The 16,952-nt window shown below is 39.1% G+C and overlaps 1 protein-coding gene across 2 annotated transcripts in view; it reads left to right on the top strand.

The window, feature by feature from the left end:
• The window catches only part of SPAG1 (sperm associated antigen 1), a 70,596-nt gene that overhangs the window by 7,828 nt on the left and 45,816 nt on the right, over positions 1-16,952 (top strand). Inside the window, exons 4-8 of one of the 2 annotated variants that reach the window (XM_047728569.1) lie at positions 6,677-6,793; positions 10,484-10,548; positions 11,662-11,771; positions 12,947-13,052; positions 16,306-16,436. In XM_047728569.1, the coding sequence (XP_047584525.1) occupies positions 6,677-6,793; positions 10,484-10,548; positions 11,662-11,771; positions 12,947-13,052; positions 16,306-16,436 (529 nt within the window). Of the gene's footprint in view, positions 1-6,676; positions 6,803-10,483; positions 10,549-11,661; positions 11,772-12,946; positions 13,053-16,305; positions 16,437-16,952 lie in introns of both variants that reach the window. The other variant, XM_047728568.1, reaches the window with a different exon arrangement.

Here is a 16,952-nt window from a genome sequence, read left to right as displayed (position 1 = left end):
GTCGATGTTGTTGCATGTCCATAGTTTGTTTCTTTTAATTGCTGAGTAGTAGTGAATTGGTTAGATATCTCAGTTTATCCACTTACCAATTGATGAACAAAATGGCATTCCTGCCAGTAATGGATAAAAATTCTTGTTGCTCTGCATCTTGGTTCACACTTAGTACTGCCAGTTTTGTTAATTTCAGCTGTTCTGCTGGGTATGCAGTGGTATTTCATCATGGCTTTAATTTCCATTTCTCTAATGACTAACTTTGCTGAGTGTCTTTTCATGTGCTTATTTCCCTTCCATATATCCTCTTTTGTGAGAAGTCTTTAAATACTTTGCCCATTAAAAAAAAAATTGTAGTGGGGCACCTGGGTGGCTCAGTGGCTTAAGCCTCTGCCTTTGGCTCAGGTCATCATCTCAGGGTCCTGGAATCGAGCCCCGTATCAGGCTCTTTGCTCAGCAAGGAGCCTGCTTTCCCCTCTCTCTCTGCCTGCCTCTCTGCCTACTTGTGATCTCTCTCTCTCTCTCTGTAAAATAAATAAATAAAATCTTTTAAAAAACTTGTAGTATTTTGTTCTTACTGAGTTGTAAAATACATGTCTTTCATACATGTCTTTCATTAGACACATCTAATGAAAAGGCAATCCCCAAAATATTTTTTGCAAAATATTTGCAAAGGGGATTGCCTTTTCATTTTTTTTTACAGTGACTTTGGAAGAACAAAGGTGTTAAATTTTGATGAAATCAATTTTTCTTTCACAGTGTGTGCTGTGTGTCCTATTTGGGAAGCCTTTGTCTAATCCCAGATCCCCAGGTTTCTTCATATGATTTAGGAAGTTTCTAATTTTAACTCTTACATTTAGGTCTAGGATCTGTTTTAATTTTGGGGTATACACACACACACACACACACATATAATATAGATATCCAAGGTTTCAGGTACCACTTAATGAAAGATTATCCTTTCCCCATTGAACTTATTGGTATAATCATCAAAAATCAATTGGCCATGTATGTGTGGGTCTATTTCTGGACTCTCTATTTTCGTTAATCTAAATGTCTGTCTTTTCCTCCAGTATCTCATTCTCTTGATTATGGTTAAGTCTTAAAATCAGATCGAAAAAGTCCTCCAACTTTGTTTCCCTTTTTCATAGTTGTTTTGGCTATTCTAGGTCCTTTGCTTGATAGTTGTTACAAAATAACTTGCTTGTCTTTGGGTTGGGATTGTGTTGAATTTATGGATCAATTTCAAAATAACGGACATCTTAACAATAGTGAAATTTCTGATCCATGAACTTTTGTATGTTTTCTGTTCATTTAAGTCTTCTTTAGGGGGCGCCTGGGTGGCTCAGTGGGTTAAGCCGCTGCCTTCGGCTCAGGTCATGATCCCAGGTCCTGGGTTCGAGCCCCGCGTCGGGCTCTCTGCTCAGCAGGGAGCCTGCTTCCTCCTCTCTCTCTGCCTGCCTCTCTGCCTACTTGTGATTTCTCTCTGTCAAATAAATAAATAAAATCTTAAAAAAAAAAAGTCTTCTTTAGTTTTTTGTGCCAGTGTCTTGTAATTTTCAGTGTGCAGTTCTTGCATATTTTTTGTTTAATTTATTCCTAAATATTTAATATATATTACGCTATTGTAAAAGTTAATGTTTTTTAATTTCATTTATTTTTGCTCATTCTGAGTCACCCTAACTATGAAATTTTATGTATGTATGTATGCATTTATTTTTGGTGTGGTAAAATACATATCACATAAAATTTACCATCTTAGCCATTTAAAATTTTTTAAAAAATTTTGTATAAACATATAATGTATTATTAGCCCCAGGGGTACAGGTCTGTGAATCGCCAGGTTTACAAACTTAACAGCACTCACCATACCACATACTCTTCCTGATGTCCATAACCCCGCCACCCTCTCCCTCCCCCCTCCCCCCAGCCCCCCTCAATTTTTTGTGACATTAAGAGTCTCTTATGGTTTGTCTCCCTCTGATCCATCTTGTTTCATTTATTCTTTTCCTACCCCCCAAACCCCCCACGTTGCATCTCCACTTCCTCATATCAGGGAGATCATATGATAGTTGTCTTTCTCTGATTGACTTATTTCGCTAAGCATAATACCCTCTTGTTCCATCCACGTCATCACAAATGGCAAGATTTCATTTCTTTTGATGGCTGCATAGTATTCCATTGTATATATACCACCTCTTCTTTATCCATTCATCTGTTGATGGACATCTAGGTTCTTTCCATAGTTTGGCTATTGTAGACATTGCTACTATAAACATTTGGGTGCACGTGCCCCTTCCTATCACTACGTTTGTATCTTTAGGTTAAATACCCAGTAGTGCAATTGCTGGGTCATAGGGTAGCTCTATTTTAAACTTTTTGAGGAACATCCATGCTGTTTTCCAGAGTGGTTGCACCAGCTTGCATTCATCTTAGCCATTTTTAAGTGTAGAGTTCATTAGTGTTATATTGACAAAAATCTCTGAACATAATAATGTCAATATAACTAAAAATCTCTGAATATAATAAAAAGTGTGCAGTTCATTAGTGTCATATTCATATCATTGTGCAACCAATCTCCAGAACTTTTTTTTTAATCTTACAGAGCTGAAACTCTATACTCATTAAACAATAGTTTTCCATTTCTCCCTCCCCTCAGCTCCTAGCAAACACCATTCTATTTTCTGTTTCATAAGTTTGACTAATCTAGATACCTCATATCAGTGGAAGTTTAATTTCAATTTTTATTTGTATATTACAAATTTATAGTTATCTAATTGATCTTTTATATTGACCTTGTATCCTGTGATCTTCTTAAATTTACAAATTAGTTCTAGTAGCTTTTTTGTAGATTCACTGGGTTTTCTTTTTTTTTTAACTAATTAAAAAAAAAAAGATTTTATTTATTTATTTGACAGAGAGAGATGACAGGTAGGCAGAGAGGCCGGCAGAGAGAGAGGGGGAAGCAGGGTCCCCACTGAGCAGAGAGCCCAATGCGGCTCGATCACAGGACCCTGAGATTACGACCTGAGCTGAAAGCAGAGGTTTAACTCACTGAGCCACCCAGGCACCCTCGTTGGGTTTTCTTATATGCAGGATCATGTTATCTGCAGATAATGAAAGGTTTACTTCCCCTTTTCCAGGATGGCTGCCTTTTATTTCTTTTACTTGCCTTATTGCACAGACTTGGACCTCTAGTACAATGTTGAATAGAAGGATATGAACAGATATTCTTGTCTTGTTCCTAATATTAAGGGGACATCATTCAGCCATTCACTATTTTTTTTTCTATTTGTTTATTTGACAGACAAAGATCACAAGTAGGCAGAGAGGCATACAGAGGGTGGGGTAAGCAGGCTCCCTGCTGAGCAACAAGCCTGATGCGATGCGGGGCTTGATTCCAGGATCCTGAGATCATGACCTGAGCCAAAGGCAGAGGCTTAACCCACTGAGCCACCCAGGTGTCCCCAGCCATTCACTATTAAGTATAGTGTTGGCTTTAGATTTTATGACATGATCCTTTATAAAGTGGAGGAGTGTCCCTTCTATTCCTTGTTTGATGAGAATTTTTACATGAATGGGTATAGAGTTTTATGAAGTGCTTTTCCTGCATTTATTGAGAGGAATATAAGATTTCCTTTGTAGTCATTAATAAGGTAAATTATGTACTCTGTTTTCAGATGTTATACCAGCTTGCCTTCAAGGATAAACTCTATTTAGTCATGCTGTATCTTTTTTATATATTGCTGGACTTAATTTGCTAAAATTTTATGAAGGATTTTTTGTGTCTACAACCATGAGAGATATTAGCCTGCAGTTTTCTTATAATGTCTGGATTGAGTAATGGGGTAATGATGGCAGCATAGAATATGATTTGGGAAGTGTTCTTTCTTCTTAAATTTTCTAGGAAAGTTTGTGTGTGGTTGGTATTATTTCTTCCTTAAATATTTTCTGGAATTCACCACTGATGCCATCTGGGCCTCACCTTTTCATTGTAAGAAAGGTTTTGACTCTGAATTACATTTCTATAACAGATACAGTGCTGTTCAGGTCCTCCTTAGAGTTCTCTCTCTGGCTCCCTCCTCTTGGATATTTTGCATCCCAGATCTTTGTAATCTTTGCCTCCCTGAAGCCTGAGCTGTGTTCTTCTGAATTCAGTGAGACCACAGGGCTGTTTGGATTTTCATTCCCTGTGCTATAGCCTGGAAATTATGGGCAGTAAATTGGGGCCAGTGCAGGCCCCAAACTCTCCGTTGTTTCCTTTCTTTCAAGGATCATTTTCCCGTGCTACCTGTTGTCTGATGTCTGAAAACCACAGTTTCATATATTTATCCAGTTTTCTAGAGTTTAAGCGGGATGGCAGATCCAGTCCTATTACTCCGTCAGGACCAGGAGGAGATGTCCCTTTATTGATTTTTCTGTCCATGTGTTCCTTATTTATGAGTAATAGTTCTGTTGCATATATTCTAAATTTTCCTTTGTCATTAGTCTTTAGATCTTGTGTGTGGTGTTTTTTCATGTTTATTCATTAAAAAAAAACTTTATCCCTTGGTTTTATCCCTTATGTTTTCTTGCATTTATACTTGAGAAAGCTTCCTCTCCACCAGATGCATATTTACCTGTATTTTCTGAGTTCTTTTGTGGTTTCATTTTGCTTAATAAATAACCTTTTTAAAAAATATTTTTATTTATTTATTTGGCAGAGACAGATAGAATGAGAAAGGGAACACAAGCAGGGGGAGCGGGAGAGGGGGAAGCAGGCTTCCCCTCCGTTGAGCAGGGAGCCCGATGTGAGGCTCGATCCCAGGACCCCGGGATCATGACCCGAGCCAAAGGCAGACACCTAACGACTGAGCCATCCAGGTGCCCCAAGAAATAACTTCTTAAAACAGATTCTGGAGCAACAGGTTTTTTTTTTTTTTTTTTTTTTTTTTTTTTAAATTTATTTATTGTCAGAGAGAGAGCACAGGCAGACAGAGTGGCAGGCAGAGGCAGAGAGAGAAGCAGGTTCCCTGCTGGACAAGGAGCCCGATGCAGAACTTGATCCCAGGACCCCGGGATCATGACCTGAGCCGAAGGCAGCAGCTTAACCTACTGAGCCACCAGTCGTCCCTGGAGCAACAGTTTTTTGTTTTACTTTACTTTATTAATATATTAATTTACTTTATTAATGTATTACATTTAAAAACATTTGAAGACAGTTTTTTAAGATTTTATTTATTTATTTGACAGGAGAGAGAGAGTTCACAAGTAGGCAGAGAGGCAGGCAGAGAGAGAGGGGGAAGCAGTTTCCCTGCTGAGCAGAGAGCCTGATGTGGGACTCAATCCCAGTACCCTGGGATCATGACCTGAGCTGAAGTCAGAGACTTTAACCCACTGAGCCACCCAGGTACCCCATTTGAAGACAATTTTGAGGAATATGCATTCTCTAACCCAGAATGCTATGTTTTTTTAAACTTTCAGCTTTTTCAGGGTGCCTGGGTGGCTCAGTCCGTTAAGCATCTACCTTCGGCTCAGGCCATGATCCCTGGGTCCTGGGATTGAGTCCCTGCATCAGGCTTCTTGCTCAGCAGGGAGCCTGCTTCTCCCTCCCCTGTACTGCTCCCCCTGCTTGTACACTGTCTCTCTGTCAAATATATAAATTAATAAAATCTTAAAAAAAATAAACTTTCAGCTTTCTCATTTTGCCATTTTACTGACTTGAAATTGAAAACCTGGTAATTAATCTATAAATTAAAATAACAGTTTGTGTCCAGAGTTCTTTGACTTTATTGTCCGGGGAATAACAGCATAGTTTTAGTTGCAGAAGCTGCTTTTTTTCCAGTTGCATATTCTTTTTTAGTCACCTCTTGACTTCGCCTCTTCTCCCTTTCTTTCATGCTTTTCCCTGGCACTTCTCCCTCTCCCCCCATTCTCTTTCTTACTCTTTGTCCTTCTCTGTAATGCCTCCTCTTCCTTTTTACCTTTCTCCTCTTACTGCTTTTCTGTTCCTTCTCCTTCTTTCACCTCTGTGCTCCCATTTCGTTCCCCTGCCTCCTGCACAATTAGGACAGATAATTTAGTTTAGTGCTGTATCATGGTGCCTAATTTAATATGAGACCTTCACCGTATAGCTGCTGAATAACAATAATAGAATTTCACAGAAAACAAGTCTCTCACTCAATTTCTTCCTAGAACCTGTGACAATGCAGTTTAATAAACATGATTATGAACCTATTATGTGCCAGACACTGTGCTAGGTTCCTGAATCACAAAGATGAGACTAAGACATAGGTTCTGCCCTCAAGGAACTTACAGAAATGTGAGAGAGATGAACTGTACATGGATTATTTTAAATCTCTGTTAAAACATGGAGGAGGAACATTTCTAGCCCAACCAGGTAGTTCAGGGAAAGCTTGTTGGAAGGGTTGAGAGTAAACTTGCAAAATAATAGAAGTAGGAAGGGCAGCACAGATATGCATAATAATACTGAATTGCACATTTGAAAGTGGTTAAGATGATCAATTTTGTTTTGTGTATTTTACCATAATTTAAAAGCATAGTAGAAGGGCATCACAGGTAGAATTCATGACTAAATTGTCACCCAAAATATGGACCCATAGGAAATGATGATAATGTATAATCCTAACACCTGGTTAATTACTTCAAACTGTATGTTTATCTTCTTCTTTCTCCTGCTTCTCAGAGTTGGGTGTCGGAAATTAAAAAAGACGAAAATAAAATGCACTTTCATGAAACTGAAACATCTCCAGCAATGGAAGATCATTTGCCTCCAGTTCGTGGTTCAAACAGCCGTGTTCATGTTAGTAAGGTAGGCTATTTTGGGGTGAGGTGTGGGTAGCGGTGGGGGGCAGAAGATTGTTGTTGGTTAAGAGAGCTAATGTTTAATCAGAGTAACCACAGTGTGATGTCCTCGGAGAGTTGGGGATTATCTTGAAACTGACGGCATGCTGTTGTCTTCTCCAGGAGGCGTGTTTCATCACTTGGAGATCCAGATGAAACCGCATTTCCCTTTCAAGGCTTGCTTCTTGGGCTCACTGCCTTTTCTCATTTTTTCTTTTGTTGTGACTTCTGTTCTTCTCTGACCAGTTTTGATGAGCACATAAGATCCAATTCAGTGGGGGCGCCTGGGTGGCTCAGTGGGTTAAAGCCTCTGCCTTCGGCTCGGGTCATGATCCCAGGGTCCTGGGATTGAGCCCTGCATCCAGCTCTCTGCTCGGCGGGGAGCCTGCTTCCTCCTCTCTCTCTCTGCCTGCCTCTCTGCCTACTTGTGATCTCTGTCTGTGAAATAAATAAATAAAATCTTTTAAAAAAAAAAAAAGATCCAATTCAGTGGGAGAGAATTTCAGGGAATACTTTTGTCTGTCCAGTGGAGGTATAGAGGAAATAGTTTATTACTTGATGAACCCGGGATTTAAAGTTTTAAACAGATACTTTGAAGCTGCTGAAGATGTCATTCCTCTGTTTACTGCATATTATCCCAGCCCTTATGATGATTTCTCTGTGGTTGATCCCTACTTTGTCATGTAGACCTTTCCTTTTTTACCCATGGGTTCCGTAGAGAAGGGACCTGTTGGGAGTCCCAGGTCCATTTATACTTAACTTCAAGTTAAAACTGAGCTTCTGGCCAGAAGATCTACCTGACCCTGTTATTCCAGAATCTAGCCATTGTGTCCTGGGCATTGGGAGTCTCTGGCCTTTCATGTGGATCCCACATTCCGTTCCCTCTGCCCTACTTTTTTCTTTTATTCCTATCATTTCTGAAAGATTGCCTATTCAAGTCTCTTCATTCTGGGTTAACTTACTCTTTTTATTCTCATTTCTTTTTTTGTTTGTTTGAAAAAACAGACTTTGTTTTGTTTGAAAATTCAAACTTTGTTTGAATACTCAGTTTTATTTAAAAAAAATCCATAGCTCTTCATTACACTGCTCGTTAATAATTTACCTTCCTGCATCTTTTTCCTCCCCATTAAGAATTGCTCGTGTAAATGAGGTACACTGTAATCCTCAAAAAGGATGCCACTACCTGTCATCAATATATTTGTATCTATTGAACACCCATTATTTGCTAAGTCTGTGCCCTGAAAATATAACAGGAGGTTATAGTTCCATGGGGTAGAGAGAATAGTGGCACAGTGATTCCCAAAGCATAATTTATGGGCCCTGGTTCTCCCAGAGATCCTTCCAGAGGGTCTGGAAAATCAATGCTATTTTTAAAAATAATGCTACTGCTTTGTTCTTTTCACTGCATTGACATTTGTATTGAGGGTGAAGCTGTCGGGCCTTAGCATGAATCGAGGCAGGGAGTGGCACCAAACTGGGCTGGTAGTCGCTGTTTTCTCCATGGCTCCCTATTTATAGTCAAAAACTCCAATTTGACTTAAAAATGTCTTTGATGAAACAATAAAACGTATTTATTAAGTCTTGAGTCTTGAGAACACCTCTTTCTAATATTCTGTGTGACAGAAGTATTCAAAAAGCACTTGACTGTGAGGTAAAACCTGGCACTTATTTCGAGAGGCAAGACCCGTGTGAGTGAGTTGTCAGCTTAAGTCAGCTCTTTCCCTGAACAGGTTTTACCGGAAAGAGCGACTGACAGACAAATTATAGTTATTCAGGCTTGGGTTTTTGACAAACGTTGTATTGAAAATGAATGAAGTGGGCCTGTCATTTTAAGGAAAACAACTGGCAGTGTTTTTTCCCAGTGAGAAAATCTGAGCTTTTCATCACAATTTAGGAGTATTTCATGTTCTTCTGCGGCTAATACCTGCTTGTGACAAAAAATTTCCCCTAAAGGGGATACTTAAAGACTCTTCTGATGAGCTTGATGAAGATATTAATGGATAAGATTTTTAAATTGTATAATGAAATATATGTGTGTTTGGATATGCGTAACTTTGGATGACCACACCCAGTGTTACAAAATTGTGCATGGGTAAACAACCCATTCAAACTGGTTTCAGATTGTGACTGACTTTTAAGAAACCATTTAAGAAACTGTTGATGAGCATAATGGCTCTCGTTTGCTTTCCTCCCATTTTCTGCAAGTGCTTGGAGTGGGCGTGGGACCTAGGCTGGGCCAAAGAATAGCACCAAGCTAGTGCTTGGTCAGGGAAGGGCACACGACCCAAGCTAGGGAATGCCGAGTCCTTCCCGGGATTTCTCTAACTAAAGGTGGAGAGAAGAGTCACTCTCCTTCTTTCTGGTTGGGAGGCCTGTGAGGTTATAATCCTGTACTGCCTGTGGCCACTGTGCCTACTATATGGGAAAAGCAAGTAGCCAGTGGGGGGAAAGTGAAATCTGTGGGCAGAAAGAAACAGACACTAGGGAGAGGGGGAGAGTGGGAGAGCTGGGGAGGGAGAGTATACAGTCCTTTAGCTAGTAGTACACCTGCCATTTCATCAATTTGGTTATGTAAGCCAATAGTTTATTATTTTTTTTAAAGATTTTATTTATTTGTCAGAGAGAGAGCGAGCACACAAGCAGGCAGAATGGCAGGCAGAGGAGGCAGAGAGAGAAGCGGGCTTGCCAGTGAGCAAGGAACCCAATTTGGGACTTGATCCCAGGACCCTGAAATCATGATCTGAGCTGAAGGCAGATGCTTAATGGACTGAGCCACCTGGGTGTCCTAGTTTATTCTTTTTTAATAGGATTAGTCCAAGTCAGGTGTCTTTTGTTGCAAACAAAACATCTCTAATACAGCAAAGTAGTTATTCTTATTTCTCCAATGGCTAGGGTTTGTTTTTTGTTTTTTCTTAAGATTTTATTTATTTGTCTGAGAGAGAGAGAGCACAAGCAGCGGGAGCAGCAGGCAGAGGGAGAAGTGGGCTTTCCCACTGACCAGGGAACCCAATGTGGGACTCACCTCCAGAACTCTGGGGTCAGGACCTGAGCCAAAAGCAGACCTTAACCAACTGAGCCACTCAGGCATCCCTCCAATGCCTAGGTTTTAAAAGAATGGATGGTAGTTGGTTACGTTTTTATTATAAGAAAATTGCTAAAAAATCACATTTCATACATGTGAGTTTTTAAATCTTATATACATACTTAAAGTCCAATAGATTGCTCCCAGAATTAACTACCGATTTAAAATCCTTTTTAATGTGCTGTATGTTAATAGTTACAGTACTTGAATTGTTATAACTTCAAGAGGACCTATTTTTCTTATCCACTCAGTTAATATATCTTTTTTTAAAATAATTTTTATTTTTATTTATTTATTTTTTAAAGTTATTATTTATTTGACAGACAGAGATCACAAGTAGGCAGAGAGAGAGGAGGAAGCAGGCTCCCTGCTGAGCAGAGAGCCCAATGTGGGGCTTGATCCCAGGACCCTGGGATCATGACCTGAGCCAAAGGCAGAGGTTTTAACCCACTGAGCCACCCAGGCGCCCCTCAGTTAATCTATCTTAATTCAATACTTAACATTGTATTTATCATAAAACCTGCTAATCTTAAATATGTCTCATAAAATATGCTTTTATTCTCTCAGGAAAAATATTCTAATAGCAGACGACCTAAAAAGAAAATTCCGAGGGATTATGCAGAATGGGATAAGTATGTTTTATATTTCGTAATACAAAATTTGTCACTGAAAAATTCCCTACCATAAAATATTATAGTAACTTCTTAATTATTATAAGTCTGAACATATCAAGACTGCCAAGTTACTTTTGGTAGAGTACTAAGAGTATCTGGTCTAAGTAATGAACAACAGTTGGAAGGAAGGCAGGCAGGGACAAGCCCCAACCTCCTCCAAGTGGAAACCACCCTTAAAAGGGTTTTACACCACCCTGGAAGGAGTCCTCCAATGTTCCCTGCCCCCCCCATGATAGATGACACAAACCTGATTGGATGAAAGACCCGTGGAGAGTTAACCAGATTAAAACAGCCCACCAGCAAGTCCATAAAAAACCCTAGACTTAGACACTCCAGGTTACAACCCTCTGGGATCCTCTCCCTTTTCAGGAGCTTTGTACTATGGCTCAATAGCTCAATAAATGTTGCTTTGCTGCCCGCCACTCTTCCTCTGGTCTCCCCCTTCCTTTTTCATAGTGGCATGACCAAGAACTGTGGACACAGAAGGAAAAGAAATCCTGTAACATAAGCACTTTTGATCTTATTTTTTCATTAAATAAATATCGATAGCATCCTTTTGTTTATAAAAGCAACCAAAAATAATTCAGGTAATCCTATGTCCATCAAAAATAAAAAGGAACAAAAAAGTTTAAGTCGAGATAAATTAGTCACAGTTTTTTTTTTTTTTAAAGATTTTATTTATTTATTTGACAGACAGAAATCACAAGTAGGCAGAGAGGCAGGCAGAGAGAGAGAGGGAGAAGCAGGCTTCCCGCTGAGGAGAGAGCCCGATGCGGGGCTCGATCCCAGGACCCTGGGATCATGACCTGAGCCGAAGGCAGAGGCTTTAACCCACTGAGCCACCCAGGCGCCCCAATTAGTCACAATTTTAATGACAAAGTTCTGATTAATTTTGAAGTCCTCACTTGAATTACGTGGTTTCTAAGAGCGAATACAGATGACTTATAATATGAACCTGTTATGCATTTTTAGAATATGTCTCTAAAGGCACAGTGGTATGACATAAGAATATCAATAATAAATTTAATTTCCTTGCTTGTTTTGTACATTTTTTGTTTTCTTTCATTTAAGGTTTGACGTGGAAAAGGAATGTTCAAAAATTGATGAAGATTACAAAGAAAAAACTATAGTAAACAACAAGTCACATTTGTCTAAAATTGAGACAAGAATAGACACAGCAGGTAATTGGGAAAAAATAAGAATAATTTCATAACTTTCACATTTTCAAAATTATAATAAAAACTATCAAACTAGATAACCTTCTCTTTAAGTGTTATAGATTTCCACTAAAAGTTTATGGATTTTCTCCTAGAGTTGACCACTTCTAACAAATTCAGTTTCATCCTTTAACTACTTAATTTTATATGAGTAATAGTTACACTACTTAAATTTAGTAAGACTCAAAAATATAAACCTAGGGACGCCTGGGTGGCTCAGTTGGTTAAGCAGCTGCCTTCGGCTCAGGTCATGATCCCAGCGTCCTGGGATCGAGTCCCACATCGGGCTCCTTGCTTGGCGGGGAGTCTGCTTCTCCCTCTGCCTCTGCCTGCCATTCTGTCTGCCTGTGCTTGCTCTCTCTCCTCTCTCTCTGACAAATAAATAAAAAATCTTAAAAAAAAAAATATATATATATAAACCTAGTTTTTTTTTTTTTTAAAGATTTTATTTATTTATTTGACAGAGAGATCACAAGCAGGCAGAGAGGCAGGCAGAGAGAGAGGAGGAAGCAGGCTCCCCGCTGAGCAGAGAGCCCAATGCGGGGCTCGATCCCAGGACTCTGAGATCATGACCTGAGCCGAAGGCAGCGGCTTAACCCACTGAGCCACCCAGGCGCCCCTATAAACCTAGTTTTTAACTATCATTTTTCATTCTATTTTTCAAATCCCTTTTTTTTTTTTTTGGCCTCAAAACAAAAATGATATAGCGTTTATTTGTTTTCACTCGAAGTCCGTTGATGTATAGCACCTTTGAAGTGAAATACAGGGGTGCCTCGGTGGCTCAGTGGGTTGGGCCTTTGCCTTGGCTCAGGTCATGATCCCAGGGGAGCCCCGTGTCGGACTCTCTGCTCAGCATAGGGCCTGCTTCCCCCTCTCTCTCTGCCTGCCTCTCTGCCTACTTGTGATCTCTTTCTGTCAAATAAATAAATAAAATCTTTAAAAAAAAAAATAAAGTAAAATACAACCAATAATAATTTAAAAAATCCAACCCCCCCCAACTGTGAATTATTTAAGGAAACATTTCCTAAACTTAGGAAATGTTTCTTTTATTTACTTCACAAATGACTGTTTCTGTTAAAATAAGCATTTTTGGATTTAAACTTTTTAAAAATTCTGTTCAATTATATTTTTACTTCTAGGTCTAACTGAGAAGGAAAAGACTTTTCTTGCTACTCATGAAAAGGAAAAAGGAAATGAAGCTTTTAACTCAGGGGACTATGAAGAGGCTGTGATGTATTATACTAGGTGAGCAGATTTTTGTTGTCGTTTCTGTTGCCTTTTTTTTTTTTTTTTTTTTTAAGCAGGCTTCACACCCAATATGAGGCTTGAACTCAGGACCTGGAGATCAAGAGTTGCATGCTTTACCAACTGAGCCAGCCAGGAACCCCTTGTTGTGGTTTAAAGTTGCCATTTAAAAAACATGATAATGTTTATATTTAATCATTGAAATGATATAAATAAGTTAAAAACTCTGTGTCAGAATTACTAGAGATATTATAATTATGATTTATCATAAATTCACTTGTGCTTTTTGCCTTGTTTTTCAATACTTTTCTCAACCTCTTAAGCTCCCTGATCCCCAGTTTTGACAGAGGTCCTAACTTTCCCATTTTCCAGAGAAAATAGAAGCCATCTGAATGGAGCGTGACAGAAAGTCCATATAATATAGAGGCTAAGAACTCAGGTTCTGCAGTTAGATTGCCTGGATCTAATCCTAGTACTTAATAATGCTACCTCCCAGTACAGGGCCTTTGCATATGCTGGGTCTACTGTGTAGAAATTCTTTCCTCTTCTCATTATCTAGTTAATTCACATTTACCTTCAGATCTCATCCCATGCTTCACCTCTTTGGGGAAGTCTTCCTTTACCTCCCAGACAAGGCTAAGTCTCCACCCTACTCCACTCTTCCCCACCTCTGACTCCCAATTTATAGGCTCTTAGAGCAGTCTTGCCTCTCCTTTGTGGTACTTGTTGAAGGTACAGTCTAAGTTTGTGTATTTTGATAGTAACTGGACTGTAAACTCTGTCAGAGCAGAGTGGCCTTATCAGTTTTCTTATAACTTTGTATCTCTAGTGCCCAACAAAGTACCTGGTTCAGAGTAGATGTTCAATAAATACTTATATGGACTTTTTAAAAATAGATTTTATTTATTTATTTGAGAGAGGGAGAGCATGAGCGGGGAGAGGGGCAGAGGGAAAGGGAGAATCAGTCTCCCTGCTGAGCAGAGAGCCCAGTGTGGGGCTCGACCCCAGGATCCTGAGATCCTGACTTGAGCGGAAGGCAGACACTTAACTTACTGAGCCACTCAGGTGTCCACTTATGTGCACTTCTGAAGCTCTTAACAGAAAACAAAAAGTAGACTAATTTCCTAAATTATTGTTACAAACTCATTGTGCTTATAGAATCCCTTACGCTATGTTAGAAATAAACTCTCTATGATCTTTTTTTCACCTTTGGAAGGAAGATTTTTTTCTTCAATGTTGCTTCTCTAAAGAAGTTTGTTTCCCCTATTTAAATGAACATGCAAGGTAAAAAGGCTATTAATCTATCTCTCACTCAGTATTTGTCTTCCCTTTTCACGCAGGTGGAAGTCAGCTTGATGTTGTTCTCTCTCTTCTCGTAGATTTCCACCAGTAGAGAATCTCTTAGTCTATTACAGGGAGCATAATTTTTCCTCTTTTAAGAAATCAGAGTGGTGAACAGTTAAAGCCACATAGCAGTAAGGAAACTCAGCTGCCACTTTCTGACCCTGGGCAGTTTCTTCACCTCTCTGGCCTCAGTTTCCTCAATGTGATGAGGTTGTTATAGTGCCTAATTCAGAGCTGCTGTGAGGATTTAATAAAACAACACAAAGGCAGGACAACTTGGTGGTAGTGACAGCAGATGCTGGAGTACACTGGGTTTGAGTCCTGCCTCTCACTTACTAGCCTGTGGCCTCAGGCATGCTACTTAGCCTTTCTGTCATATCTGTTTTTCTCATCTGTAAGGTAGGAAGAGCAGTAATATATCCTTCATGGATTGTAGTGAGTATTAAATGAGTGTGGTATTTGTGCCAGGCATGTGGGAGGTACTTGGTGTCAGGTGCTTGTATTAGTCATTCTTGTACTGTCTGTCTTTGGTCTCTATCCAACCATGTGATTTCTTCATATTCATCATTAATGATCTTAGTGAATTGCTACTTTTTGTGGCTTTTTTCCCTTTTCATTTTCTATTCTTTTTCCAGCTTTAGAAAACTCAGTGCACTGATACCCTTATCTTTCCTACTTAGGAATACATTACTTCACAGCACTCCAAATCCACTTATTAAGCAATAACAGGGGAGGTTTTAAGTCCTTCTTTTCATCAGTTATTTGGCTTTCATACCCTTAATGTAACAAAATTTCTTAAAGTCTGTACTCTTCAGTAAATACTACTCTCTCCTTCAATTCTTCAATTAACTTTTTCTGATTAAATTATGATCATTTCCTTAGAATTAAATCTAGTTTTAGACTACACACTAAACTCTTGTTTTTATTTTTTAATTTATTTTATTTTTATTTATTTATTTTTTAAAGATTTTATTTATTTATTTGAGAGAGAGAGAGAGCATGAGAGTAGAGAGGTCAGCAGGAGAAGCAGACTCCCCGCCAAGCAAGGAGCCCGAGGTGGGACTCGATCCTGGGACTCCAGGATCATGACCTGAGCCGAAGGCAGTCGCCCAACCAACTGAGCCACCCAGGCGCCCATAAACTCTTGTTTTTAGATTACAAAGTAAACTCACCATGGCAACTTAATAAAGGATATTAGTTGTGGCTGATTGCTCCATTTTTTTGGTACTAGGAAATTGTCCCCGAGGTGTCAAAATAATGTATTTGATATTTGATGTTAACTAATCTGGTTTTTTAGGAGATCTGTGGGTATATAGGTTACTTCTATAGCCAGAGTCAACCTTAAACTGCTTAACTGAATGTTCAGCATCTGTCTAAATATTGATTCAGTGTGTCTACAGAACTATATTTTATTACACTTGATGATGTCAGCTGTATGGTTTGCTAGAGCTGCCATTACAAAGTGCCACAGGCTGAGGGGCTCAAAAAGCAGAAATTTATTTTCTCACTGTGTGGAGGTTGCAAATCTGAGATCAAGGTGTCAATAGGGCTGGCGTCTTCTGAGTCCCCTCTTCTTGGCCTGTAGGTGGCCATCTTCTCTCTCTGTCTGCAAGTGGTCTTTCCTGGGCTGTGTCTCTGTCTTAATCTCCTCCTTCTATAAGGACACCAGTCATAATGGATGAGGGTACACCCTCATGACCTCATTTTAACTTAATCATCTCTTTAAACACAATCTCCAAATACAGTTATATTCAGAGCTACTTGGGGTGAGGACTTCAGCCTGTGAGTTTGGGGGACACAATTGCACCCTTAACACAGGCTATAATTGTTTTCACAATTTTAGCCGTGTTTATCTATCTACTTAGGTTTTCCACTGGTCTATTTTTGCCAATAAGTGTCTCTTTTGTAGGAGCATATCCGTGCTCCCCACCGTGGCAGCCTATAACAACCGTGCTCAAGCAGAACTCAAACTACAGAACTGGAACAGTGCTTTCCGGGATTGTGAAAAGGTCTTGGAGTTAGAACCTGGAAACTTGAAAGGTAAAAAACATTCAGAGTGCTTTAAATTTATGTCAGGATTTGTTAGACTATTTGTGGACACTCCTTACGATTATATTAAGCCTACTTCAAATACACTCTAATTTCTGTGAATCATCACTTTGATAAAGTTACTTTTAACTTCCAGTTTAACTTGGAATTTAAATTCCTAGCTATTTGTGTGAAGTAGTTAATAATCCCAGAAGATTAAATAAAATATATATGGTTTTAGAGAAATATCTCAAGCTTACATTTGAACCATTGTTGGTTTTCTTTTTATCTTTCAGTTATTTTTATTGTGGTAAAATATATATAACATGAAACTTATCATCTTTATCATTTGTCAGTACAATTCAGTGGTGTTAAATGCATTCATATAGTTGTGCAGTTTTCACTATCCTCCATTTCCAGAACTTTTTTTTTTTATGACTGAAACGCTCTGCCTGTTAAACGATAATACTCTACTTTCCCCTCCCGCCAGTCTCTGACAACCACAATTCTCCTTTCTGTTTCTATGAT

Source organism: Lutra lutra, chromosome 4 (assembly GCF_902655055.1).
Source record: "Lutra lutra chromosome 4, mLutLut1.2, whole genome shotgun sequence".
NCBI classification, from domain to species: Eukaryota; Metazoa; Chordata; class Mammalia; order Carnivora; family Mustelidae; genus Lutra; species Lutra lutra.
This window is presented reverse-complemented; position numbering and strand designations above follow the sequence as displayed.